At 47.0% G+C, this 22,270-nt stretch overlaps 3 protein-coding genes across 3 annotated transcripts; all 3 read right to left on the bottom strand.

Moving 5' to 3' along the window:
- Positions 1-10,770: 10,770 nt before the first annotated feature.
- Positions 10,771-11,202, bottom strand: LOC123134301 (GDSL esterase/lipase At2g04570-like). The gene has a single exon (XM_044553570.1). It carries the CDS (start codon positions 11,200-11,202, stop codon positions 10,771-10,773), a length of 432 nt encoding a protein of 143 aa, XP_044409505.1.
- Positions 11,203-11,705: 503 nt separating this feature from the next.
- Positions 11,706-12,098, bottom strand: LOC123134302 (GDSL esterase/lipase At5g33370-like). Its single transcript, XM_044553571.1, has one exon. It carries the CDS (start codon positions 12,096-12,098, stop codon positions 11,706-11,708), a length of 393 nt encoding a protein of 130 aa, XP_044409506.1.
- A 2,497-nt stretch (positions 12,099-14,595) lies between these two features.
- On the bottom strand, positions 14,596-18,185 carry LOC123137674 (GDSL esterase/lipase At5g55050). Its single transcript, XM_044557499.1, has 5 exons — positions 17,768-18,185; positions 15,951-16,081; positions 15,567-15,803; positions 15,219-15,468; positions 14,596-15,115 (listed from the first exon to the last, which is right to left on the bottom strand). The coding sequence occupies exons 1-5, from the start codon at positions 18,027-18,029 to the stop codon at positions 14,889-14,891; spliced, it is 1,107 nt and encodes a 368-aa protein (XP_044413434.1). The 5' UTR covers positions 18,030-18,185; the 3' UTR covers positions 14,596-14,888.
- Between the last annotated feature and the right edge of the window lie 4,085 nt (positions 18,186-22,270).

Below are 22,270 nucleotides of genomic sequence, written 5' to 3' on the forward strand. Positions count from 1 at the left end.
GAGTTGAGAGATATGAAGTCTCCAACAAGTTCTATAGCTAAAAGATGGAGGAGAATTGCTCAACTAGTGAGCATGTGCTCAGATTGTCTGGGTACTACAATCGCTTGAATCAAGTGGGAGTTAATCTTCCAGATAAGATAGTGATTGACAGAGTTCTCTAGTCACCATCACCAAGTTACTGGAACTTCGTGATGAACTATAGTATGCAAGGGATGATGAAAACGATTCCCGAGCTCTTCATGATATTGAAATCGACGAAGGTAGAAATCAAGAAAGAGCATCAAATGTTGATGATTGACAAGACCACTAGTTTCAAGAAAAGGGCAAAGGGAAAGAAAGGGAACTTCAAGTAGAATGACAAGCAAGTTGTCACTCCCGCGAAGAAGCCCAAAGCTGGGCCAAAGCCTGAAACTGAGTGCTTACACTGCAAAGGAAATGGTCACTGGAAGCGGAAATGCTCTGAATATTTGGTGGATAAGAAGGATGGCAAAGTGAACAAGGCTATATTTGATACATAGGTTATTGATGTGTACCTTACTAGTGTTTATAGTAGCCCCTGAGTATTTGATACTTGTTCGGTTGGTAAAAATTAGTAACTCGAAACAGGAGTTACAGAATAAACAAAGACTAGTTGAGGGTGAAGTGACGATGTGTGTTGGAAATGGTTCCAAGATTGATATGATCATCATCGCACACTCCCTATACTTTCGGGATTAGTGTTAAACCTAAATAAATGTTATTTGGCGTTTGCATTGAGCATGAATATGATTTGATCATGTTTATTGCAATACGGCTATTCATTTAAAGTCAGAGAATAATTATTGTTCTATTTACATGAATAAAACCTTCAATGGTCATACACTCAATGAAAATAGTTTGTTGGATCTCAATCATAGTGATACACATATTCATAACATTGATGCCAAAAGATGCAAAGTTAATAATGATAGTGCAACTTATTTGTGGCACTGCCATTTGGGTCATATCGGTGTAAAGCGCATGAAGAAACTCCATAAAAGATGGATTTTTGGAATCACTTAGTTATGAATCATTTGATGCTTGCGGACCGTGCCTTTTGGGCAAGATGACTAAAACTCCGTTCTCCAGAACAATGGAACGAGCTACAGACTTGCTGGAAATAATACATACTGATGTATGCAGACCAATGAGTATTAAGGCTCGTGGCGGGTATATCGTTATTTTCTCACCTTCACAGATGATTTGAGCAGATATGGGTATATCTACTTGATGAAACATAAGTCTGAAATAGTTGAAAGGTTCAAATAATTTCAGGGTGAAGTAGAAAATCATCATAACAAGAAAATAAAGTTTCTGCGATCTGATCGTGGAGATGAATATTTAAGTTACAAGTTTGGCCTTCAGTTAAAATAATGTGGAATAGTTTCACAAACTCATGCCACCTGGAACACCACATCATAACGGTGTGTCCGAACGTCATAACCGCACTTTATTGGATATGGTGCGATCTATGATGTATCTTACCGATTTACCACTAGCGTTTTGGGATTATGCATTAGAGACAGCTACATTCACTTTAATAGGACACCATCAAAATCTGTCGAGACGACACCGTATGAACTATGGTTTAGCAATAAACCTAAGATGTCGTTTCTTAAAGTTTGGAGTTGCAATGCTTATGTGAAAAAGTTTCAACCTGATAACCTCGAACCCAAATCGGAGAAGTGCGTCTTCACAGAATACCCAAAGGAAACTGTTGGGTACACCTTCTATCACAGATCCGAAGGCAAGATATTCGTTGCTAAGATGGATCCTTTCTAGAGAAGGAGTTTCTCTCGAAAGAAGTGAGTGGGAGGAAAGTAGAACTTGATGAGGTAACTGTACCTGCTCCTTTATTGGAAAATAGTTCATCGCAGAAACCGGTTCCTGTGACGACTACACCAATAAGTGAGGAAGCTAATGATGTTGATCATGAAACTTCAAATCAAGTTACTACAGAACCTCGTAGGTCAACCAAAGTAAGATCCGCACCAGAGTGGTACGGTAATCCTATTCTGGAGGTCATCTTACTTGACCATGGTGAACCTACGAACTATGAGGAAGCGATGATGAGCCCAGATTCCACGAAATGGCTGGAGGCCATGAAATCTGAGATAGGATCCATGTATGAGAACAAAGTGTGGACTTTGGTGGACTTGCCTGATGATCGGCAAGCCATAGAAAATAAATGGATCTTCAAGAGGAAGACGGACGTTGATAGTAGTGTTACTATCTACAAAACTCGACTTGTGGCAAAAAAAGGTTTTCGACAAGTTCAAGGTGTTGACTACAATGAGATTTTCCCAACTGTAGCGATGCTTAAGTCTGTCCGAATCATGTTAGCAATTGCCACACTTTATGAAATCTGGCAAATGGATGTCAAAACTGCATTCCTTAATGGTTTTCTTAAAGAAGAGTTGTATATGATGCAACCAAAAGGTTTTGACAATCCTAAAGGTGCTAACAAAATGTGCAAGCTCTAGCAATCCATCTGTGGACTGGTGCAAGCATCTCGGAGTTGGAATATACGCTTTGATAAGTTGATCAAAGCATATAGTTTTATACGGACTTGCAGTGAAGCTTGTATTTACAATAAAGTGAGTGGGAGAGCACTACAGCCTTTCTGATAAGTATATGTGAGTGACATATTGTTGATCAGAAATGGTGTAGAATTTTTCTGGAAAGCATAAAGAAGTGTTTGAAAGGAGTTCTTTAAAAGAAAGACTTCAGTAAAGCTACTTACATATTGAGCATCAAGATCTATTGAGATAGATCAAGACGCTTGATAAGATTTTCAATGAGTACATACCTTGACAAGATTTTGAAGTAGTTCAAAATGGAACAGTCAAATAAAGAGTTCTTGACTATGTTGCAAAGGTATGAAATTGAGTAAGACTCAAATCCCGACCAAGGCAGAAAATAGGAAGAGAATGAAAGTCATTCCCTATGCATTAGTCATAGGTTCTATAAAAGTATGACATGCTATGGACCAGACCTATTGTATACTCTGCCATGGTTTGGCAAGGGAGTACAATAGTGATCTAAGAGTAGATCACTGGACATTGGTCAAAATTATCCTTAGTGGAATAAGAATATGTTTCTCGATTATGGAGGTGACAAGAGGTTCGTCGTAAAGGTTTACGCCGATGCAAGTTTTGACACTGATCCAGATGACTCTAAATCTCAATCTGGATACATATTGAAAGTAGGAGCAATTAGCTAGACTAGCTCCGTACAGAGCATTGTAGACATAGAATATTTTGCAAAATACATACGGCTCTGAATGTGACAGATCCGTTGACTAAACTTCTCTCACAAGCAAAACATGATCATACCTTAGTACTCTTTGGGTGTTAATCACATAGTGATGTGAACTAGACTATTGACTCTAGTAAACCCTTTGGGTGTTGATCACATGACGATGTGAACTATGAGTATTAATCACATACAGATGTGAATATTGGTGTTAAATTACATGGCGATGTAAACTAGATTATTGACTCTAGTGCAAGTGGGACGCTGAAGGAAATATGCCCTAGAGGCAATAATAAAGTTATTATTTATTTCCTTATATCATGATAAATGTTTATTATTCATGCTAGAATTGTATTAACCGGAAACATAATACATGTGTGAATACATAGACAAACAGAGTGTCACTAGTATGCCTCTACTTGAGTAGCTCGTGAATCAAAGATGGTTAAGTTTCCTAACCATAGACATGAGTTATCATTTGATTAACGGGATCACATCATTAGAAGAATTATGTGATTGACTTGACCCATTCCATTAGCTTAGCACTTGATCGTTTAGTATGTTGCTGTTGCTTGTTTCATGACTTATACATGTTCCTAAGACTATGAGATTATGTAACTCCCGTTTACCGGAGGAACACTTTGTGTGCTACCAAACATCACAACGTAATTGGGTGATTATAAAGATGCTCTACAGGTGTCTCCAAAGGTACTTGTTGAGTTGACGTATTTCGAGATTAGGATTTGTCACTCCGATTGTCGGAGAGGTATCTCTGGGCCCTCTCGGTAATGCACATCACTATAAGCCTTGCAAGCAATGTAGCTAATGAGTTAGTTACGGGATGATGCATTACATAATGAGTAAAGAGACTTGCCGGTAACGAGATTGAACTAGGTATTGAGATACCGACGACCGAATCTCGGGCAAGTAACATACCAATGACAAAGGGAACAACGTATGTTGTTATGCGGTTTGACCAATAAAGATCTTCGTAGAATATGTGGGAGCCAATATGAGCATCCAGGTTCCGCTATAGGTTATTGACCGGAGCGTGTCTTGGTCATGTCTACATAGTTCTCGAACCCGTAGGGTCCGCACGCTTAAAGTTCGATGACGGTTATATTATGAGTTTATGTGTTTTGATGTACCGAAGGAGTTCGGAGTCTCGTATGAGATCGGGGACATGACGAGGAGTCTCGAAATGGTCGAGACGTAAAGATCGATATATTGGACGACTATATTCGGACATCGGAAAGGTTCCAAGTGATTCGGGTATTTTTCGGAGTACCGAAGAGTTACGGGAATTCGTATTGGGCCTTAATGGGCCATACGGGAAAGGAGAGAAAGGCCCCAAAGGGTGGCCGCACCCCTCCCCATGGACTAGTCCGAATTGGACTAGGGAGGGGGGCGCCCCCTTCCTTCCTTCTCCTTCTCTCTTCCCTTCTCCTACTCCCACAAGGAAAGGAGGAGTCCTACTCCCGGTGAGAGTAGGACTCCCACCTTGGCGCGCCCTCCTCCTAGGCCAGCCGCCTCCCCCCTTGCTCCTTTATATACGGGGGCAGGGGGCACCCCATAGACACAACAATTGATCCCTTGGATCTTTTAGCCGTGTGCGGTGCCCCCCATCCACCATAATCCACCTCGATAATATCGTAGCGGTGCTTAGGAGAAGCCCTGCGTCGGTAGAACATCATCATCGTCACCACGCCATCGTGCTGACGAAACTCTCCCTCAAAGCTCGGCTGGATCGTAGCGCGAGGGACGTCATCGAGTTGAACGTGTGCTGAACTCGAAGGTGTCGTACGTTCGGTACTTGATCGGTCAGATTGTGAAGACGTACGACTACATCAACCGCATTGTGCTAACGCTTTCGCTTTCGCTACGAGGGTACATGGACAACATTCTCCCCTCTCGTTGCTATGCATCACCATGATCTTGCGTGTGCGTAGGAAATTTTTGGACATTACTACGTTCCCCAACACTTACTTGGCAGTAGAACTGCTTTATGTGGCGGTCGAAGGGTGGTGCTTGCGAGCCACCCAGGAGAGCCACGACAATGGGGGGCGCCGGCGCCGTGAAGTGTGTGATGAAGAGGCCGCGCAGCTCCTCCCAGGAGGCCACAGAAGACTCCGGCAGGTTGAGCAGCCAGGCGCGTGGTGCGCCTATGAGGGCCATGGGGAGCCAGTTGGCCATCACCTTGTCGTCTCTGCTGGCCGCCCAAACTGCCTCCTCGTACGCCTAGAGGAAGCCAGCCGGATCCGTCGCACCGTCATAGCGTGGAGGCATCTCTGGCCTGAACTTGGGTGGCCACTCCACCTGTCGCAGGGCGGGGGTGAAAGCGCGGAGGCCCATAGCTCCCCCGAAGGCGCGCGATAGCCTAGTCGACGAGGGAGCACCTGCCATCAGAGCCGGTGGTGGGATGTGGCGGACGGAGCAGTGGATCTCCGACTCACTCCTACCTGGAGCGCCAAATGTCAGATTTCGTGTTCCACAAACCCTTGAGAGGTTTGAACTCTAGGATGCGTGCGGAGGTCTCAACCTACAAAGCCTGCCTACTCACGATCCTCACAGCCTAGCACGTCGAGCTCAAAGGGACAGAGAGAAACAACAGTTTATCCTGATTCAGGCCACCTTGCGGTGTAATATCCTACTCCAGCTTTTTGGTGGATTGCCTCAAGGGGGTGAGGATGAACTAGTACAGTGGATGAACAACCTCAGGAAGAGAGGTGTTCTTGAGCTCAAGCGAGCTGGTGAGGTGGTGAGGGAGGAATGGATTCGATCCGTTCGGCCTCCTCTCTATAGTGGTGGCTAAGTCCTATTTTAGTGGCCTTGGTCCTATTCCCAAATGTTGGCGGGAAGGGATCCCACAATGGCCATATTTGAAGGGAGACAACAAGTACATCCTATCCTGACTAAAGTGGTCTTCGCCTGCAAAAGCCCCTGGTCATGATGCTGCGGTGGGCTTGACGATGACCTCCGTCCTGCTGTCCTGGCGGTCTTGTTCTTGTTGCACCAGAATGAAGACCTTTTGCTGATTCGTCGGAACTCCGAGCCTGCTGCTTGCCTCCTTTGCACCAGAGGAAACTAGTACTCTGCGCCCGCCTGACCTTGATCGTCATGGCTCACGTCAGCCGAGCCTCATGAGGTGCACCTTGCATAGAAATCTCCGCTCCTCGGGAGCCAGCCTGATGAGGCCGGTCCCCTTGGAGGTCTTGGCGCCGTCCGCCTCGCGATGCTGAAGCTGAGCCATACCAAGCCGTCGATGGAGCCACGCAGTGGGCCGCTGGCAGGCAAGTCTGGGTACCCCCGTATCCAGAACGCCGACAGATCTAATATTGTCGAAGATTGTCGAGGCGATGGCAAGCAATGAAGCTCTGTCCCTGGCTATGACCTTGCTTGTAATAAAATTGTTGTTGCTACCGATGAGCCATTTAAAGGGTGAATACCTTGAAACGTCTGCGACTACCTCCCTCTCTAAAAAAAGTAAGAACGTTTGGATCACCAAATTAGTGATCTAAACCCTCTTATATTCCTTTACAGAGGGAGTATCATTCAGGAAGTAAAGTATGCGACTACATTAGAAAGGTTTTGCATCAGCTGGGATTGCCCATGAGAGGAGAAGCATGAACTTAGAAGCTCACAGCCTAGCGAAGGCTGCGACTACATTACCTTATGGTCGACATTTGGGGCTGGTTAGTAGGCCAGAGATTATTTGTGTTCCCGAAAACATTTGAGTTAAGGAAGCGACTAACCACCAGTCGACTGGTCGCTAACCATCAGATCCGCACGATATCTTCGATGGTTGAAACAACGCTCCACATCTAGGTGCAATCTCGCATGCAGCATTGCGGTGCAATCTTCCATACACATATCTTTGCTTTGCATGGAGTGCACGTCCTACTGAACCCAATTAACAATGCATGCATGTAGATAAAAAAAGAAGATGATGTCAGCAAAGATTCCATTAGAAATTAAACTTCAAAATGTTTTGTAGCTCAAACCGTTGGTCCGATTGAAAAACCGTTTTCACATAAAAGATTTGTCGCGACGAAACCTTCAAAACTAGATCCCATGTTGGTATGTTTCGATGATTTTTTTTTCGGGTGAAAAGTTACCAGACCTAGGCTAAATAAGTTATCACGTGTGTGGTACGTCAGTTACCATCATGTTTACATGGAAATTACCGGGGCATAAAAATTGCTCCTCCAACATTCTCTCCTCATGCAAAAACAGTAGAGCACAGAAAACCTGATGTAATTGTAAATCCTCACTATTTCGAAGATGTTTTATAGCTCAAACTGTCATTTTTGATTGAAAAATCGTTTTCACATAAAAATCCACCACGATGAGAACTTCAAAACTAGATCTCGTGTTGACATGTTTTGATCATTTTGTTTGGTCAAAAGTTACTGTAAAGTTATCAGTTATGTTATATGTATATTAACATGTTATTTATACAGAAGTGACCGGAGATGTGTTTTAAACGACTTCTTCCCCCTGGGTCAAATTTACTGTGGTATTTATATTTAAGTTATCAGCTCCCGGATGCATACATTACCGTTCTATTTGCACATAATGAACCGGGGTATGATTCAATAAATTTTTATCCGGGTATAAAGTTACCGCGTTGTTTATACCTAAGTTATCATGTCTATGATGTGTGAGTTACCATGATATTGACAAAAGTTAACAAGGTATATTTCATCAACAACCCTCCAGCACTCCTCACCACCGTCGCCAAACTTACAAGGACTGGGGCACATAAATTATCAGGTCTGCGATGTGTGAGTTATCATGTTATTTACACAAAAAATTACCATATATTTCATCAACCACCCTTCGCCCACCCAGTCACCGAATTTACCAACGAGTGGGGTACATTAGTTATCAGGTCTACAAGGCGTGAGTTACCGTGCTATTCACATAAAAGTTATCGGGGATATATTTCATCACCCCTCCCTCGCAAAAAGTACCAGGACCGGGATGCATAAGTTTCGGGTCTCCGATGTGTGAGTTACCATGCTATTCACACGAAAGTTACCGGGGGATACTTGATCACCAAAGTTATCAGGTCTATGATGTGTGAGTTACCATGATATTGACAAAAAGTTACTGGAGGTATATTTCGTCAACAACCCTCCCCCACCACTCACCACCATCGCCAAAGTTATTAGGACTGGGGCACATAAGTTATCAAACTATGATGTGTGAGTTATCATGTTATTCACACGAAAAGTTACCAAAGGGTATATTTCATCAACCACCCTCCCCCCACATGGTCACCAAATTTACCAAAAAGACTGGGGCACATAAGTTATCAGGGCGGAGATGTGTGAGTTATCATGTTATTCACACAAAAAGTTATCAAGGATATATTTCATCAACCCCCCCCCCCCCCAAACCAAGTTATCAGGTCTATGACGTGTAAGTTACCATGATATTGGTAAAAAAGTTACCGGAGGTATATTTCATCAACAACCCTCCCCCACCCCTCACCATCGTCGCCAAAGTTACCAGGAGTGGGGCACATAAGTTCTCAGGTCTGCAATATGTGAATTATTATGTTATTCACACAAAAATTTACCAAAATGTATATTTCATCAACCACCGTCCCCCCACCGAGTCACCAAATTTACCAAAAGACTGGGGTGCATTAGTTACCAGGTCTACGAGGTGTGAGTTACCGAGCAATTCACATAAAAGTTATCGAGGGTATATTTCATCACCCCTCCCTCACGAAAAGTACCAGGACCGGGGGCATAAGTTATCAGGTCTCCGATGTGTGAGTTACCATGCTATTCACACGAAAGTTGTCGAGGGATACTTGATCACCCCCCCCCACCCCACCCCCCGACAAATTTATCAAGACCAGGGTACATAAATTATAAGGTCTGTGATGTGTGAGTTATCGGGGTGTTTGTATGTAAGTTATCAGGTTCGCGGTGTGTTAGTGACCACGTTATTCACACAACATTATTACGGGATGTTTCAACAAAAAAATGAGGTCAAAAGAATCACATTAGTGGGGAAATCATTGACCGGACCACTACTTTTTAATGTTCAAATTCGTATTAACCAAGAACAAGTATCATGTAAACTTGTTTCAAAAACAGCAAGTCTGAAGCCGGGCTAGTGGTTTGTGTCGTAGAAATTACTACTTGAGGAACAGGGTTCGATTCTTATCCAGCACAGGAAGCTATCAATTTTTTTGGAACGTGGGCAAGGATGCGATCGGTAAATGGTCCTCTTAATTTAGGAACATGGGCCGATGGGATGTGATGATGTGAGGAAAAAAAGTAGTGGGAACGGGCCTGCATCGGGGAAAAAAGGAAGAGGGAACGGGCCAGCGTCGGGATAAACGTGGGTTGTGCGGGCGATCCAGACGGGGTGCTTGGGGTCGTGCGATCCACAACGAGCAACGATCAGGTCGTACAGATCTATCGCTAACTTCCAGTCGAGATTTAGGAATTGGCGCAAGTACTACACCACGCAACAATTCTTCAAAAAAAATTCATGTCCCTCGTCACAATTCTTTGATTTTGGAGTCTGACTCTAGCTCCCAGCAAAAAAAATCTGGAATTAGCACAACTTTTATTTTGATGCTATGAGGTATAAAAGGTTAAGTTCTTATGTTTTCCAGTTTGAACAACCAAGATGTTGTAGCTTGTTGGTCGAAGGGAGCATGCGGAGCTTGTGCGTCCTGTGTTCGATTCCCATCGGATGCTTTATTTTTTTCCTCGAAAAATAAAGTATCTAGCGATCTATCGGGAGGTCGAACGTGGATCGGTCGATGCGGATCGTGCATCGAGCGAATCGTGTGTGTCTGTCGCTAATGACCAGTCGGCAGGTATTTAACTTTGTCGTTGAGTTAATAAGGTGTTTTTTTCGTGAGAGTTAATAAGGTGTTACCAACGCTCAAGAAAAAGGGAGCGGTGGGACCACCAAACATCCAAGCCGAGCTTAAATCGCTGTGGGTGGTTATAGGTGGCTCAGTTTTACTATTTCTTGTATAGCAAGGCATGTTGATTGATTGATTGAGAGACTCTTCCAAATCCATTTAAATATCTTGATAAAGTTGCAATACAAATTCCAAATCCTTATAAAAAGATATTTCTAATCCAAACACAGATGAATTGGGGTAAGTATTATCGCCGTGCATGTCGGTAAGATAGTGTTTTATAACCGCTTGATTACCCGGTAGCCCTATATTAGCTGACTACTCTTATTTAGATAGAGAAGACAAAATACATATCGCTATAAATTTTGCGCACAAGCACGGTCACAGCTTGGTCAGTTGGAGGACGTTGATGGGGTTGACGAACGTGTGGTTGCCGGCGAACAGCGTCTGCGCGGCGATGGTGGACACGGCCTGCGTCGGGTGGTTGGCGTCCCAGAACAGGTAGCTGTCGCGGTTGCCGCACAGCGGGACCGTCTGGTTACACCCTGACGCCCCGAACGGCCCCTCGCCGCAGCACGCCGCCTGAAGCTCCGTGAAGCCTATAAGAGCAGGCCGGCAAAATCACAGTTAGAAAAGATCCACGGGCTATTTGCACAGGCAAGGAGCCGTGCCAAGGCGATTTGCTTACTCCAGTCGTTTGTGTGTGGGTTGGCGAAGACGAAGGAGACCATGGTGAAGGCGTCTCCGAGGGAGTAGGCCATGCCAGGCAGCTCGTGGGCCAGTTCCTCCAGCATCGCGGACAGCAAAGGGTACGACTGAAGCGAGAGATCGTTGAGTGGGTCGAAGCAGCCCTGCGTGCCCATCTGCGCCAGCCGGCGCAGCCTCTGCGACGGAGTGCAGCCCAGCGGCGGGATGCTGACGATGCTGAACTTTCTCGCGCCCAGATGGTAGAGTGCCTGAGCAGGATTGTACAGGTTCAGTTTGCAGTTCTTGTGGTTCGTCTGATGCTGTGGAGATGAACACAACTGCATACTAGCAAACTGATTTGCTGAGTACTATGTAGTGGTACCTTCAGATACAACTTGTAGGCGGCGACGAGGCTGGCCAAGAACTTCCTGTCGTTGCTACGGGAGAAAGAGTACTCGAACATGTCGTTGCTGCCGGTACTGATGAAGAAGATGGACTTGGAGAGGAGACTGGCCGTTCTCCTCGAGCCTGAGCTCTGGTGCATGTGCTTGACAACCGTCGCGAAGGACTCCACCTGCTGGGTCATCGGGATCACCTCACCAACCTGCACATAATGTTCACATCATGTCATACGGTTGAAATGAAAATTAATTAGTAAGTAATGCCTAACAATGTAGGAGTACCACTGAGCGGCCGGTGTGATCCCCAAGTCCGGACCCCGCTGAAGCGAAGTTGAGGCCCTTAAACATCTGTGATCTGACGGTACGCCTATTCAGGGAGAGGTACGCCGGCGGGCTCAGGGGGAACCCAAGGAATTGAGCTGTTCATCATCGAATGGTGTAACTTGTTAAGCACTGCCGATCGAGCTCGTGCTGAAGGAAGTGACTGCCGATCGAACAACTGCAATGCACGTAGTACCTAGCCGGTCTGCCGTGTTGAAGCCATTGCTGAACCGACCGGTGGGCTTGGAGGTCGGGAAGTCCACGCCGTACTGCGGGAAGTTGGCCCTGCCCTCCTTGCGCGTGCCGCCCAGGAAATTGTTGTTGCCGACGTCGACGGTGGAGTCGCCGAACACGAATATCGCGGGGACGAGCCGGGGCTGCCTCGCCTCGGCGTGCCTCGCCACGAGCACGAGCAGGCACAGAGCCACGACCACGTATGAGGCGGTTTGGTTAGCCATCTGGAGGCTCTGCCGCTTTGCTGTACCTGGGACTCTGTGTTCAGGTGCTGAATGTTTCATGGTACGTCATGAAGTATATATAGGTCCCAGGGAACAGAAATTACCCAGCAGTTTTCATCGAGTTTATCGCCCGCTAGCTGGTGTTTTGGAGGGTTGTCTACTTGTAATTTCAGCTGACTGCGTGTCCTCATTATGCATCTTTTAAAGAGGTTTGAAGCTGTAGAATACGGCCGTATATTCAAACGAAATCAAACAAATTTTGTTCCAGATCGTTGTTAAACAAGTCCGGGCCTGCAGAACGGTGCCCTGGCTGGAGGCCAGAGACGAGGAACCGCGACGGAGACGCCCGGCAGCCACGCACTCACAGCTGGTGCGGCTTAGGACGGACCAGCTGGATGCATGGGACCAAATCGGCATGGCCTGCGTAACTGTAGTGACACGTTTGGAGCTTGCGTTCGGATTTAGCACTAGGTAGAGCATCTGCTACCACAGGACACTCAAAATCCTTCTGGCCTGGTCATCCCACTTTGAATTTGGCGCTTCAGGCGTCACTTGCAGGCGTTTTTACAAATGGCGCACTTCAAGGGCACATAGGAAATGGGCCGGCCCATGTAGGTTGCCTTTTTTATAGAAGCTACATCATCCGGTTTTGTGAAAATTCTAGGAGCTTTTTTTGTAGGTTTTGTAAAGCTTCTAGCTGGTTTTTTTTCCTAGTTTCTGTTCCTTTTTTTCGTTTTTGTTTTATCTTCTAAAATCCACAAACTTATTATCAAACTCATGAACTTTTTCAAATTCGTGAACTTTCTGGAAACCACGAACAATTTTCAAATTCGTGAATAATTTTCAAACCCGAGAACTTTTCACCAATTCGTGAACAATGTTTAAAATCCACAAACTTTTTTAGACTCAAGTACTTTTCTCAAAATGTTTAGATTTGCAAACTTCTTTCAAATTCGTGACCTTCTTTTCAAATTCATGAACTTTTTCAATTTCATAAAATTCTTTTAAATTCGGAGAATTTTTTCAAATTCATGATAAATTAAATTTTGTAAACTTTTTAAAAATTCATGAACTTTTTCAATTTTGTATTTTTCCCCAAATTTATTAACTTTTTTCAATTTTCTGAATTTCTTGAGATACATGGTTTTTTCTCAAAAGTCAATGGTCAATGATTAATCCGTTAAATTTTGGGTGCTTAAGGCGCCAATTAGGAGGTCTCCTTGGTCACTGTCTGGTAATGAAATTGCTATCCAAGCGGACCCCTATACGCAGCCCAAACGCCTGGGTTGTCTCGCACCCCCAAAACCTAGCCCATATATGGGGCGAATACGAGGATGCCTGGACGTATGTGTCTGCCATGTCGGACTGACGGGCAAGTCCCGCGCCAAAACACGTTGGTCCGCCAGGAAAAGAATGTAAAGTTAATTGGATAAATATTCATAATCATTTGGGCGAAGTATATTAACATGCCAATCACTTCTAGACTAACCCTCAATACAAGACCGAATACAATCACTTATTGTATGTTTGCTCTATTTTACAATCTTCACAATTCAAAATTTAAGCGCAAGTATGAGTTTATGCCCTAATCAAGGCAAATAGAAAATAATGTTGGGAGTTAAAATAAGTGAAGAAGAAGAAAGTCTTGCAACAACGCAGTTGACCATTAGGACAAGAGGAAGACCTCATGATCGATATTGTGCAAGTAGTATGGATTGCCATGCAACTATGATGCACAAAGAGCTATATATAAATGAAAAGCTCGCATATGAACTAATGGGGGCGCCTCCAACTTGCCTGCTCACGAAGACCTAAAGCTCATTTGCCAAGGCTCATCAATGAAATATAGAAGCCAAGTTCTATAATGTGGATTTTTCCACTAGTATATATGAAACTCATGGACTATCAACAATGAAATGCAATGAAGCTATGCTACTTTGAAGCACTTATGGAAATTTTCAACCATGAACACTTAGTGCTACTTTGAAGCATTTTATATGTGTGCTCTAAAAAGATAATGGTGTTGCTCCTTCTCTCTCACACTTTTTTGTTCCACCTTCGCACACCTTTTTTTATCCTTTCTCTCTCTTTGTTGGATCTTTATTTTCTCTCAAGCTAAAAGAAACAGTCATAATGATCACTACATTTTATTCAACTTCATCTAAATGCAAACATAGGTCTTTCTATGAACATGAAAGGATCCCTCTATATGTTGCTCTGGCAGTATACCGGGATATGCAATGATCTAGCGGAACTCGTGACAACACGATCCATAGGATTGCGGGGGATCGGTATCCTGGGTTACAAGCCCTCGCCCACGAAGAGGAGGAAGATGGTGGTAGGTGAGAACCCCAGCTCTAGGATGATCCAGAATGTGTTGGCCCCCTAAGAAGGTCATTGTCATATGCATTGCCCAATCATTATAGCTAGCATTTCATTTTGTGGCTTTCGAATTTTTCATTATAGATATTGCCAACACGATCCACCGTGCAGGAGTCGGCCGCTCGATTCAGCCAGCGAGCGCGCGCACACTGTTAAGTAATTGGGGAAAAACAAATGATGTAAAAATACTAGAATAAATTTAATTAAATTTTAGTTCATTTGGATATACAGTACTACATACGAACCTCGAGAAGTAATTCACCTGCATTACAGTACAGAGATGGCACCATTTTGATCTTTAGATTCCACACTACGCCAGGCACCCACCTAATAATACACAAATGAAACCAGAGACGAACACCACTGTGCATACATATCCTACACACGAGCATCACCATCACAGACACGTGAAGCAAACCTAATAACGCAGCAGACACCGACCGCGCACGCGGCCCGTGCGTGCTCTATCTAGCACTGGTCCTCCGCTAGCTGCCTGAAATTTATGGGCGCTGCGAAGTGCAGCGAGCCGTTGTAGATGGCCGCGGCGGCGAGCTTGGACGTGGCGTGCGTCGGGTGCAGCAGGTCCCAGAAGAGGTACTCGTGCCGGTTGTCGCACAGCGTGGCGTTGGGCGTGCAGCCCGACTTGCCGTTGAACTTGCCGGAGCCGCAGCACGCCGTGGTCACCTCCTTGAATCCTGCAAAAACCAAACTCGCCATCACCCTGTGAAGTCTGAACTCTCGGCCTGACGAACGCATTTGTGACGACCAGTTCCCTTATGGTAAATCAAGTTGATGTACCTAGTCTTTGGGGGTGCTTCATGATGCTCTGCACGACGGCGTGTGAGCTCCCGATGGAGTACTTGAAGCCACCCAAGCTGGCGCTGAGGCCATGCATGGCGTCCTTGACGCCCTTGTTGAGCCCACGGGTCAGCTCGTTGAGGACGTCGATACACGCACCGAGAGGGTGCAGGCTTCTCGGGTATGGGCAGCACCCGATCGGCGGGACGTCGATCACGGCCAACTTCCTCGCCCCGAGGCCGAACAGAGCCTGCCATACAGTACACGCCCATTCCGGTGAGATCTTACATCTTAGGCCCATACTGCAATAAGTACTGTAGTGACAAGAGGCTGGTAAAATAAATATACCTTCACATGATTTTTGTACTGCGAAACGAGGTTGGAGGTGAACATCTGCTTCTGCGCGGCCGTCGGCGTGCTGTTAGCCGAGAAGAAGGCGAAGATGTCATTGCCGCCGGTGCTGATGACGAACAGGGACCTCGACAGCACGGTGTCGGCCGCCTCTTCGCCGATGCGCGCAGAGATGTTGCATCGCAGAGTGGCGAACTGCTCCACCTGCTTGCTCATCGAGACGATGGAGTCCCCCTGCAAGGAATCATGGCTTGAACGTTACTGAGCATGCGTAAATTAACAGCGCAGCAAGTTTACTAACTTTGAGTAGCGTCTACCATTCATGCCGAAAGCCGAATGGTGAGCTATCTCAAAAACAATGAACTTTGGGTAGCGTCTTACCGTCGTGTCAAGAACGCCTGATCCTGCAGAGGCGAAGTTTGCTCCCAGCAGCCCTCGCGTGATCTGCCTGTTGGTTCTGTTGGCCACCGAGAGGAACGGCGGGGGGCTGCGCTTGAAGCCCATGTTCAGAGCTGCCAAGGTGACACAGAATTTTGGTCACCAGTTGAATACCAAACACATGCTGCTTTAGAAATTGTATCCCATCAGAACATCAGAGTTTCAGTGGAGATTGAGTGGTTGTCATAGTTCTTGACTCGAAGAATTTTGGGATCGTCTATCCATCACGTAATAAATTTGCATCAATCACATTTATTACCGGCTGTTGGATCAGGGATGAACGGCCAGATCTCCTTATTCCTCCTCCGACCGTTCATGTTCATGTTCATGTTCTTACTTCAATCGTGCAGCCCCGCCTTCGATCCGGACCTAACCGCCTGCCACCACCTCCCGTGGGCAGCGGCTATCGCCACCTCGCTCTTCCCTCGAACTCCCCCACCGCCGTGCTGGCCACTGGCCCGACCATCCCTCTAAGCCCCGCGGCACAGGTGAACAATTCCAGCGATCCCCTGCACCCCTCTCCCTACCCCTTTGATAAATAATGGGGTTATGCTTCCCTCTAAAATAGATAGTGGGGTTGTTTCTACTCTGGCGAGGTCTAGCTTCCCCAATAGGAACGAGATCCGGATGTCAGGGAAGCTACAGTACCCTGACATCTTTTCTTCACATCCATATGATTAAGCTTAAAATGACTTTGAATTAATTTGCAAATTACAAATCTACTGTATACATTTATAAAAATTACATACAAGCAAAATTATGGTGCAATAAAATTAATTTCAGATCCCCAATGCGTGCGCTCGGGATAAAGGAAGGAAGAAGAAAAAAGTAACTGATGCAACAAAAAATAGGAAAACCGAAAAAACCTCTTGCTACGAAAATCCAATGAAATTGCAGTGCAGCAAAGCAATCCATAGAATTTTTACTGTTATTTTGTAACGAAATTGCTAAATCTCAATCGACTGAGATCTAGCCATGTCATTTGTAAAGGGGAACCCTTGAACCGAAAAGGCCAAATACTGAAACAAACGCATGTCTGCAATTTGTGCATGCTCTACACTGAACGATGCTCCACCCGGGAAAAAAAAGGATACTGCTGAAGACTGTACTCAGACTGTCTCATTTATGCGCGCTGTGCAAACTCGTCAGTGGTAAGCGCCAAACGATCCACTCTCGAAAAGAAAGACCGGTCCCTTCGCTGCACTGCGGAACGCTGCCACGCTCTGCGAGAGTTGCCTCTTCGTCGCGTCGGGAAGCGAGACGCGGCCACAATGATTACGTGCAGGCCACTTTTCTCTAGCATTTGTTTTTCAACTTTTTTCTACCTTCTTTTTTGAGCGGGAACGAACCTTTTTCTACCTGTATGTTAAAATGAGGTAGCACGCCACCGGATCAAATTAGACAAAAAAAAAACATATAATGAACTTGCTCACGATCACACATGCTAGGAACGGACGGAGGCACTAGATTCAGTTCCGGCTGGCACCCTCTCAGTCCTCTGTTTCCCATCAACTTCGCGTTTGATTCATCGTCCCCAGTGAACTGAAACGGCCGATCCATGCTCTTGTCCGCCAAATAGCGCAGAAAGACAAGCTCGAACGCTTGGCAGTTCACCAGTTGGGCAGTTATGCAGACATGGCGCCGCCGCCGTGAGCTACTCCAAGCCGGTGTAAGCTGCAGCTAAGCTAGTTTGCGACTTGCGAGACATGCAGAGAAGGGCGGATCACATTTTTCAGGGCGCGCGCCGCGCACACACGTACCTAAGAAGTCGATGCCGTTGTAGCCATTGCTGAAGCGGCCGGTGGGGCGCGAGGTGGGGAAGTCGACGCCGTTGTGCGGGAAGTTGGCCCGCGGAACCGCGCTGCCTGGCAGGTAGTTGTTGCTGCCGACGTCGGCCGTGGAGTCCCCGAACACGTACATCGCCGGCACCTTCGCTGGCGACGCCTCCGCCTCCGCCGCCGCGCAAAGGGCCGCGAGGGCAAGCAGCACCGGCACTATCCACGCCGGCGACGCCGTGGCCATGGCTGGAAGGTGGCGGCCGTCTGATACTACTCAACTTCTCTAGCCTAGAGCCGCTCGGTGCAGCACTGCGGTGTACTTGATGGCTGGCTATACCTTGTTTCTTTAGCTTTGGGAGAGGGCCGCCGAGTCTGGCAGGCTGCGCACTTTAAAGGGCGGAGATGGCAGTGGCAGGCTATAGTGGAACCCTTTAAGATCGGTAGGGTACCAATAAGGCGTGGCACGGCACTAGCGCTGGTAGTAGGAGCAGTACAAAGTTGGCTTTGGTAAAGAAAGACGCCACCGCCATGGCCCCTCGACTTGACGACGCAGTCATCGTCGACGGAGGGCTCTCGAGTGTGTATATTCTTACATGTACTACTCATGGTCTTGTTTTCTGTTGCCACAGAGGAACTGAAATGGGAAAGAACAAGAGCAGGGATGGGATGGCGATCTTGTACTACGTCGAAAGGCGCATCTCTCGACATACTTCTCCAGCCAACTTCATGATGGGTTTTTATTCCGTGATGTTTCAGTGATTCTACGTCGTAGTTCCTGTCAATCGTTTTTTTTTCGAGGGTACGCCAAAGGTGTACCGTAGCTTTACAGAAGGGGAGAAAATATGTACAAAAAAGGTTTGTAGCTAGTCACGTGGTCACAAGTCGATCCGGACATCGTCTCCACTCCAAACTCGACACTCTATGTGCTACTCAACTACATGCTCCACTCCAGTTGCTCCGGCCTGCATCCAGATGGCCAATTCGTGAAATATGGCCTCCGTCACGCCGAACACATCTAACGTATCGCTCCTATCAAAGGCTCTCGCATTCCTCTGCTTCCACAAAGACCAACATATTAACATAACCACCGTGTCAAAGCCTTTTCTGCTTGTCTTGGCAATCCGCTTTCTCGCCTCGCACCACCAGTCCGCCAGGTGGGACTGCACCGTGGGGCAAAGAAGATCTACTCCGATCCTGGTGAAACAAAGAAACCACACATGTCTGGCATACACGCACTGAAGCAGGATGTGATCCACATTGTCCTCGTCCTGATCACAAAGGTAGCACGGGGAGGTTTGGTCTTGTAGCCCATGTCTAGCTCTCCTATCCGAAGTCCAAAGGCGCTATTGCACCGCGAGCCACATGAAGATCCGACAGGACAGCGGCGCCCAACATTTCCAGATGGCCGCGAAAGGGCGGAACCGAATGCCACCCATACAAAGCATCCTGTAAGCCGATGCTGCAGAGTAGACGCCGGACTCATTCCATGCCCAAATAGGAGCATCTTCCAGCTCCGAATCCAAGTGTACCTCCATAAGAAGTTCCCAAAGTCGGATGAACTGGGCAAGAGCGTCAACGTCGAGGATCCCGGTAATGTCATCTGTCCAAGCGTGCGAACAAAGCCCCTCGCTGACGAGACGCTTGTTTGCCACCTGCGTCCTGACTCTGGCAGCCACCAAGGGTGCAATCTCTGTGCCTCCATTGAGCCATCTATCTCTCCAAAAAAGGGCGTGCTCTCCATTCCCAACATGCCATTGGACAAGACTCCGGAATGCGAGTGCCACCTGCTTATCCGCGGTGAGGTTTAAGCCCTGCCAGGGCCTAGATGGATCCGTCCTCCTAAGCCATTCCCATCTAAGCCTCAGAGCAATGTCGTGCTTGTGTAGGTTATTGATGCCTAAGCCTCCGAGCTGCTTGGGGCGGCATACTCTCCTCCAAGAAACCACACATTTGCCACCGTTTACGGCTTCCATGCCAGCCCAGAAAAAAGTGCGGCAGCCCTTATCCACTTGTTCCAGGGCCCACTTTGGCGCCTCAGCAACCATGAGGTGGTGCGTTGGCCTCGCTCTCATGACCTGATTTACCAGGATAAGCCGTCCAGGCCTACTGACAAGCCCACGTTGCCAACCAGGCATGATATGGAGAGCCGCATCAACAACCGGTTGCCATTCGTTTCGCTTGAGTTGCTTGATGCTTAACTGTAGACCCAAGTATTTTCACGGGAAGGAATCGATCTTCCATGGTAGAGCACTCCTGACCAGCTCCACATCCTCCTCCTTAGATCTTATGAGAATTGCCGCTGACTTAGCATAGTTTACTTTCAATCCCGATGCCACTCCAAAGATGCCAAGAAGCTCCTTCACAAGTGGCAGCTCCTGTCTGGTCAACCTAATGTAGAACACCACGTCATCCGCGTACAGGGAGAGCCTCTGCATCGGGGTACAACTGGCAATAGGGTTGAGGATCCCTTGCTCATGCGCTTTGATGACCAGTGAGGTAAGAACATCCATTGCAATGATGAAAAGCAGAGGGGAGACCGGATCCCCTTGCCGAAGCCCTTTGGCATGCATGAACTTTGGACCGGCACAACTGTTAACCAATACTCTCGAACTGGCAGTCGTGAGCAAGATGCCAATCCAGGAAATCCATCTGACCGGGAACCCTTTTGCCCTCAGCACCTCAAAGAGGAAGGGCCACGAAAGAGAGTCAAAAGCTTTAGAGATATCAAGCTTGAGCATCACGCCTTTGGCCTTCCGTTGATGCAATCGCCATGCCATTTGCCTAACGAGCGGGAAATTGTCATGGATGCTTCTTCCCTTGATGAACGTCGATTGGTTTATGTGAACTAGCTCTCCCATCCGTGGACCGAGCCTATTTGCCAAGAGCTTGGAAGCGATCTTCGGCAGGCTATGCTCAAGACTTATAGGGCGGTAGTCAAGAGTGGTTGAGGCCTCCGGGTTTTTTGGAATTAAGGTGATCAACGTTTGGTTCAGCCTGCCAAACCCGCGTCCGTTTCCAATGAAAAGCTTGTGCAAAGCCGCGATGACATCCACTTTTATGATCGCCCGGGCCTTCTGAAAGAGGAGGCCGATGAAGCCATCCGGCCCCAGGGCTCGATCCGCCGGCATGCTCCTGATCACCGCCCAAATCTCCTCGTGGCTGAAAAGAAGATCCTGATCCGACAAGTCAAGTCTAGTAATGTCAAGCTTGTCCAAATCCAGGGTGTACTCACGAGCGACGTCCTTCCCAAGCAACTCCTTGTAAGTGTCGTAGAACGCGGCCTCCTTTCCAGCTTGGTCCGTGACAGTGCGCCCATCTACCAAGAGAGACGGAATATAGTTCTTCATCCTTCTACCATTCGCAACCAAGTGGAAAAGTTGTGTATTTGCATCCCCCTCCCAAAGCCAAGTGATGCGCGATCTCTGGCGAGAAATCATTCTCTCCAGCGAGGCGAGGCCAAGGACAAGCTGTTTGAGCGATCTTCTGAGCCACCTCTCCTCCTCCATGAGCACCCGATACTCCTGGGCACGATCGAATCTCAGGATGACAATGTTGGCCACAACCAATTGCATCTTGATGTTGCCCACTCTCTTCTGGCCCCAAATCGCGAGTGCTTTTGCCGTGTTTCTAAGGAGGATGTCAAGTCTCCTGAACGGGTCCGTGATTGTCTCATCACAAGTCCAAGCCTCCTGCACCACCTCCAAGAATCCATCCATCTTCACCCAAAACTTCTCAAAACGAAACCGCCTCCGTGGCCCCATGTGATCGTCCAACGCCCAGTGAAGGGGGCAATGGTCTGAAATTGCCGTGGACAAAGCCTGTAGGAGGCACCCGGGGTGGTCGAGCTCCCAGTTAATGGATACAAAAGCACGGTCGATCTTAGTCATCGTGGGGTTCTCACGCTCATTGCTCCACGTGTAGTTGCGCCCGTGTAGGAAGAGCTCCTTGAGAGCATTATCGTCAACGAAGCCTTTGAACCGTCTCATCATGCGCCTATTGATCAAAGAGTTGTTTTTATCTTGCGCGTGGAGTATTAAGTTGAAATCTCCAATAAGTAACCAAGGCCCAGGGCACAACGATCTATGCTCCGCCAAGTCATGCAGAAACTCAATTTTCTGCTCGTCTTCCTGAGGGCCATAAACCACAGTCAGCCACCAAGGTGGACCCCCCACAGGTGACACGTAACTGGAAATGGAGTGGGTGTCATTGACATGGTTAGTCAATTGGACCCTGGTGGAGTCCCATGCAATAAAAATCCCACCCCTAGTGTCAGACGTCGGAAGATAGGTGTAGCCATCGAAATTAGGCCCCATACATTGCATAATGGTGAACTGATCCACCCTCTCCAATTTGGTCTCCAGGATACAACAAATCGCCACATGCAACGAACCTACAAATTCACGTAAGGTTTTCCTCCTAGCTGGCCCATTTAGACCACACACATTCCAACAGACTAACTCCATCCCTGCGTACGACATGACAAAC

Source organism: Triticum aestivum, chromosome 6B, assembly GCF_018294505.1.
Source record: "Triticum aestivum cultivar Chinese Spring chromosome 6B, IWGSC CS RefSeq v2.1, whole genome shotgun sequence".
Lineage (NCBI taxonomy): Eukaryota > Viridiplantae > Streptophyta > Magnoliopsida > Poales > Poaceae > Triticum > Triticum aestivum.

Excerpts from the sequence above, each read along its gene's own strand:
- LOC123137674 (XM_044557499.1), bottom strand. The coding sequence starts at position 18,029 with ATGGCCACGGCGTCGCCGGCGTGGATAGTGCCGGTGCTGCTTGCCCTC. Across the intron at positions 15,804-15,950 it reads CAGGCGTTCTTGACACGACG|GGGGACTCCATCGTCTCGAT; the intron begins GTAAGACGCTAC and ends GATTCCTTGCAG. Across the intron at positions 15,116-15,218 it reads GAAGCACCCCCAAAGACTAG|GATTCAAGGAGGTGACCACG; the intron begins GTACATCAACTT and ends TGGTTTTTGCAG.
- LOC123134301 (XM_044553570.1), bottom strand. The coding sequence starts at position 11,202 with ATGCAGTTGTGTTCATCTCCACAGCATCAGACGAACCACAAGAACTGC.
- LOC123134302 (XM_044553571.1), bottom strand. The coding sequence starts at position 12,098 with ATGAAACATTCAGCACCTGAACACAGAGTCCCAGGTACAGCAAAGCGG.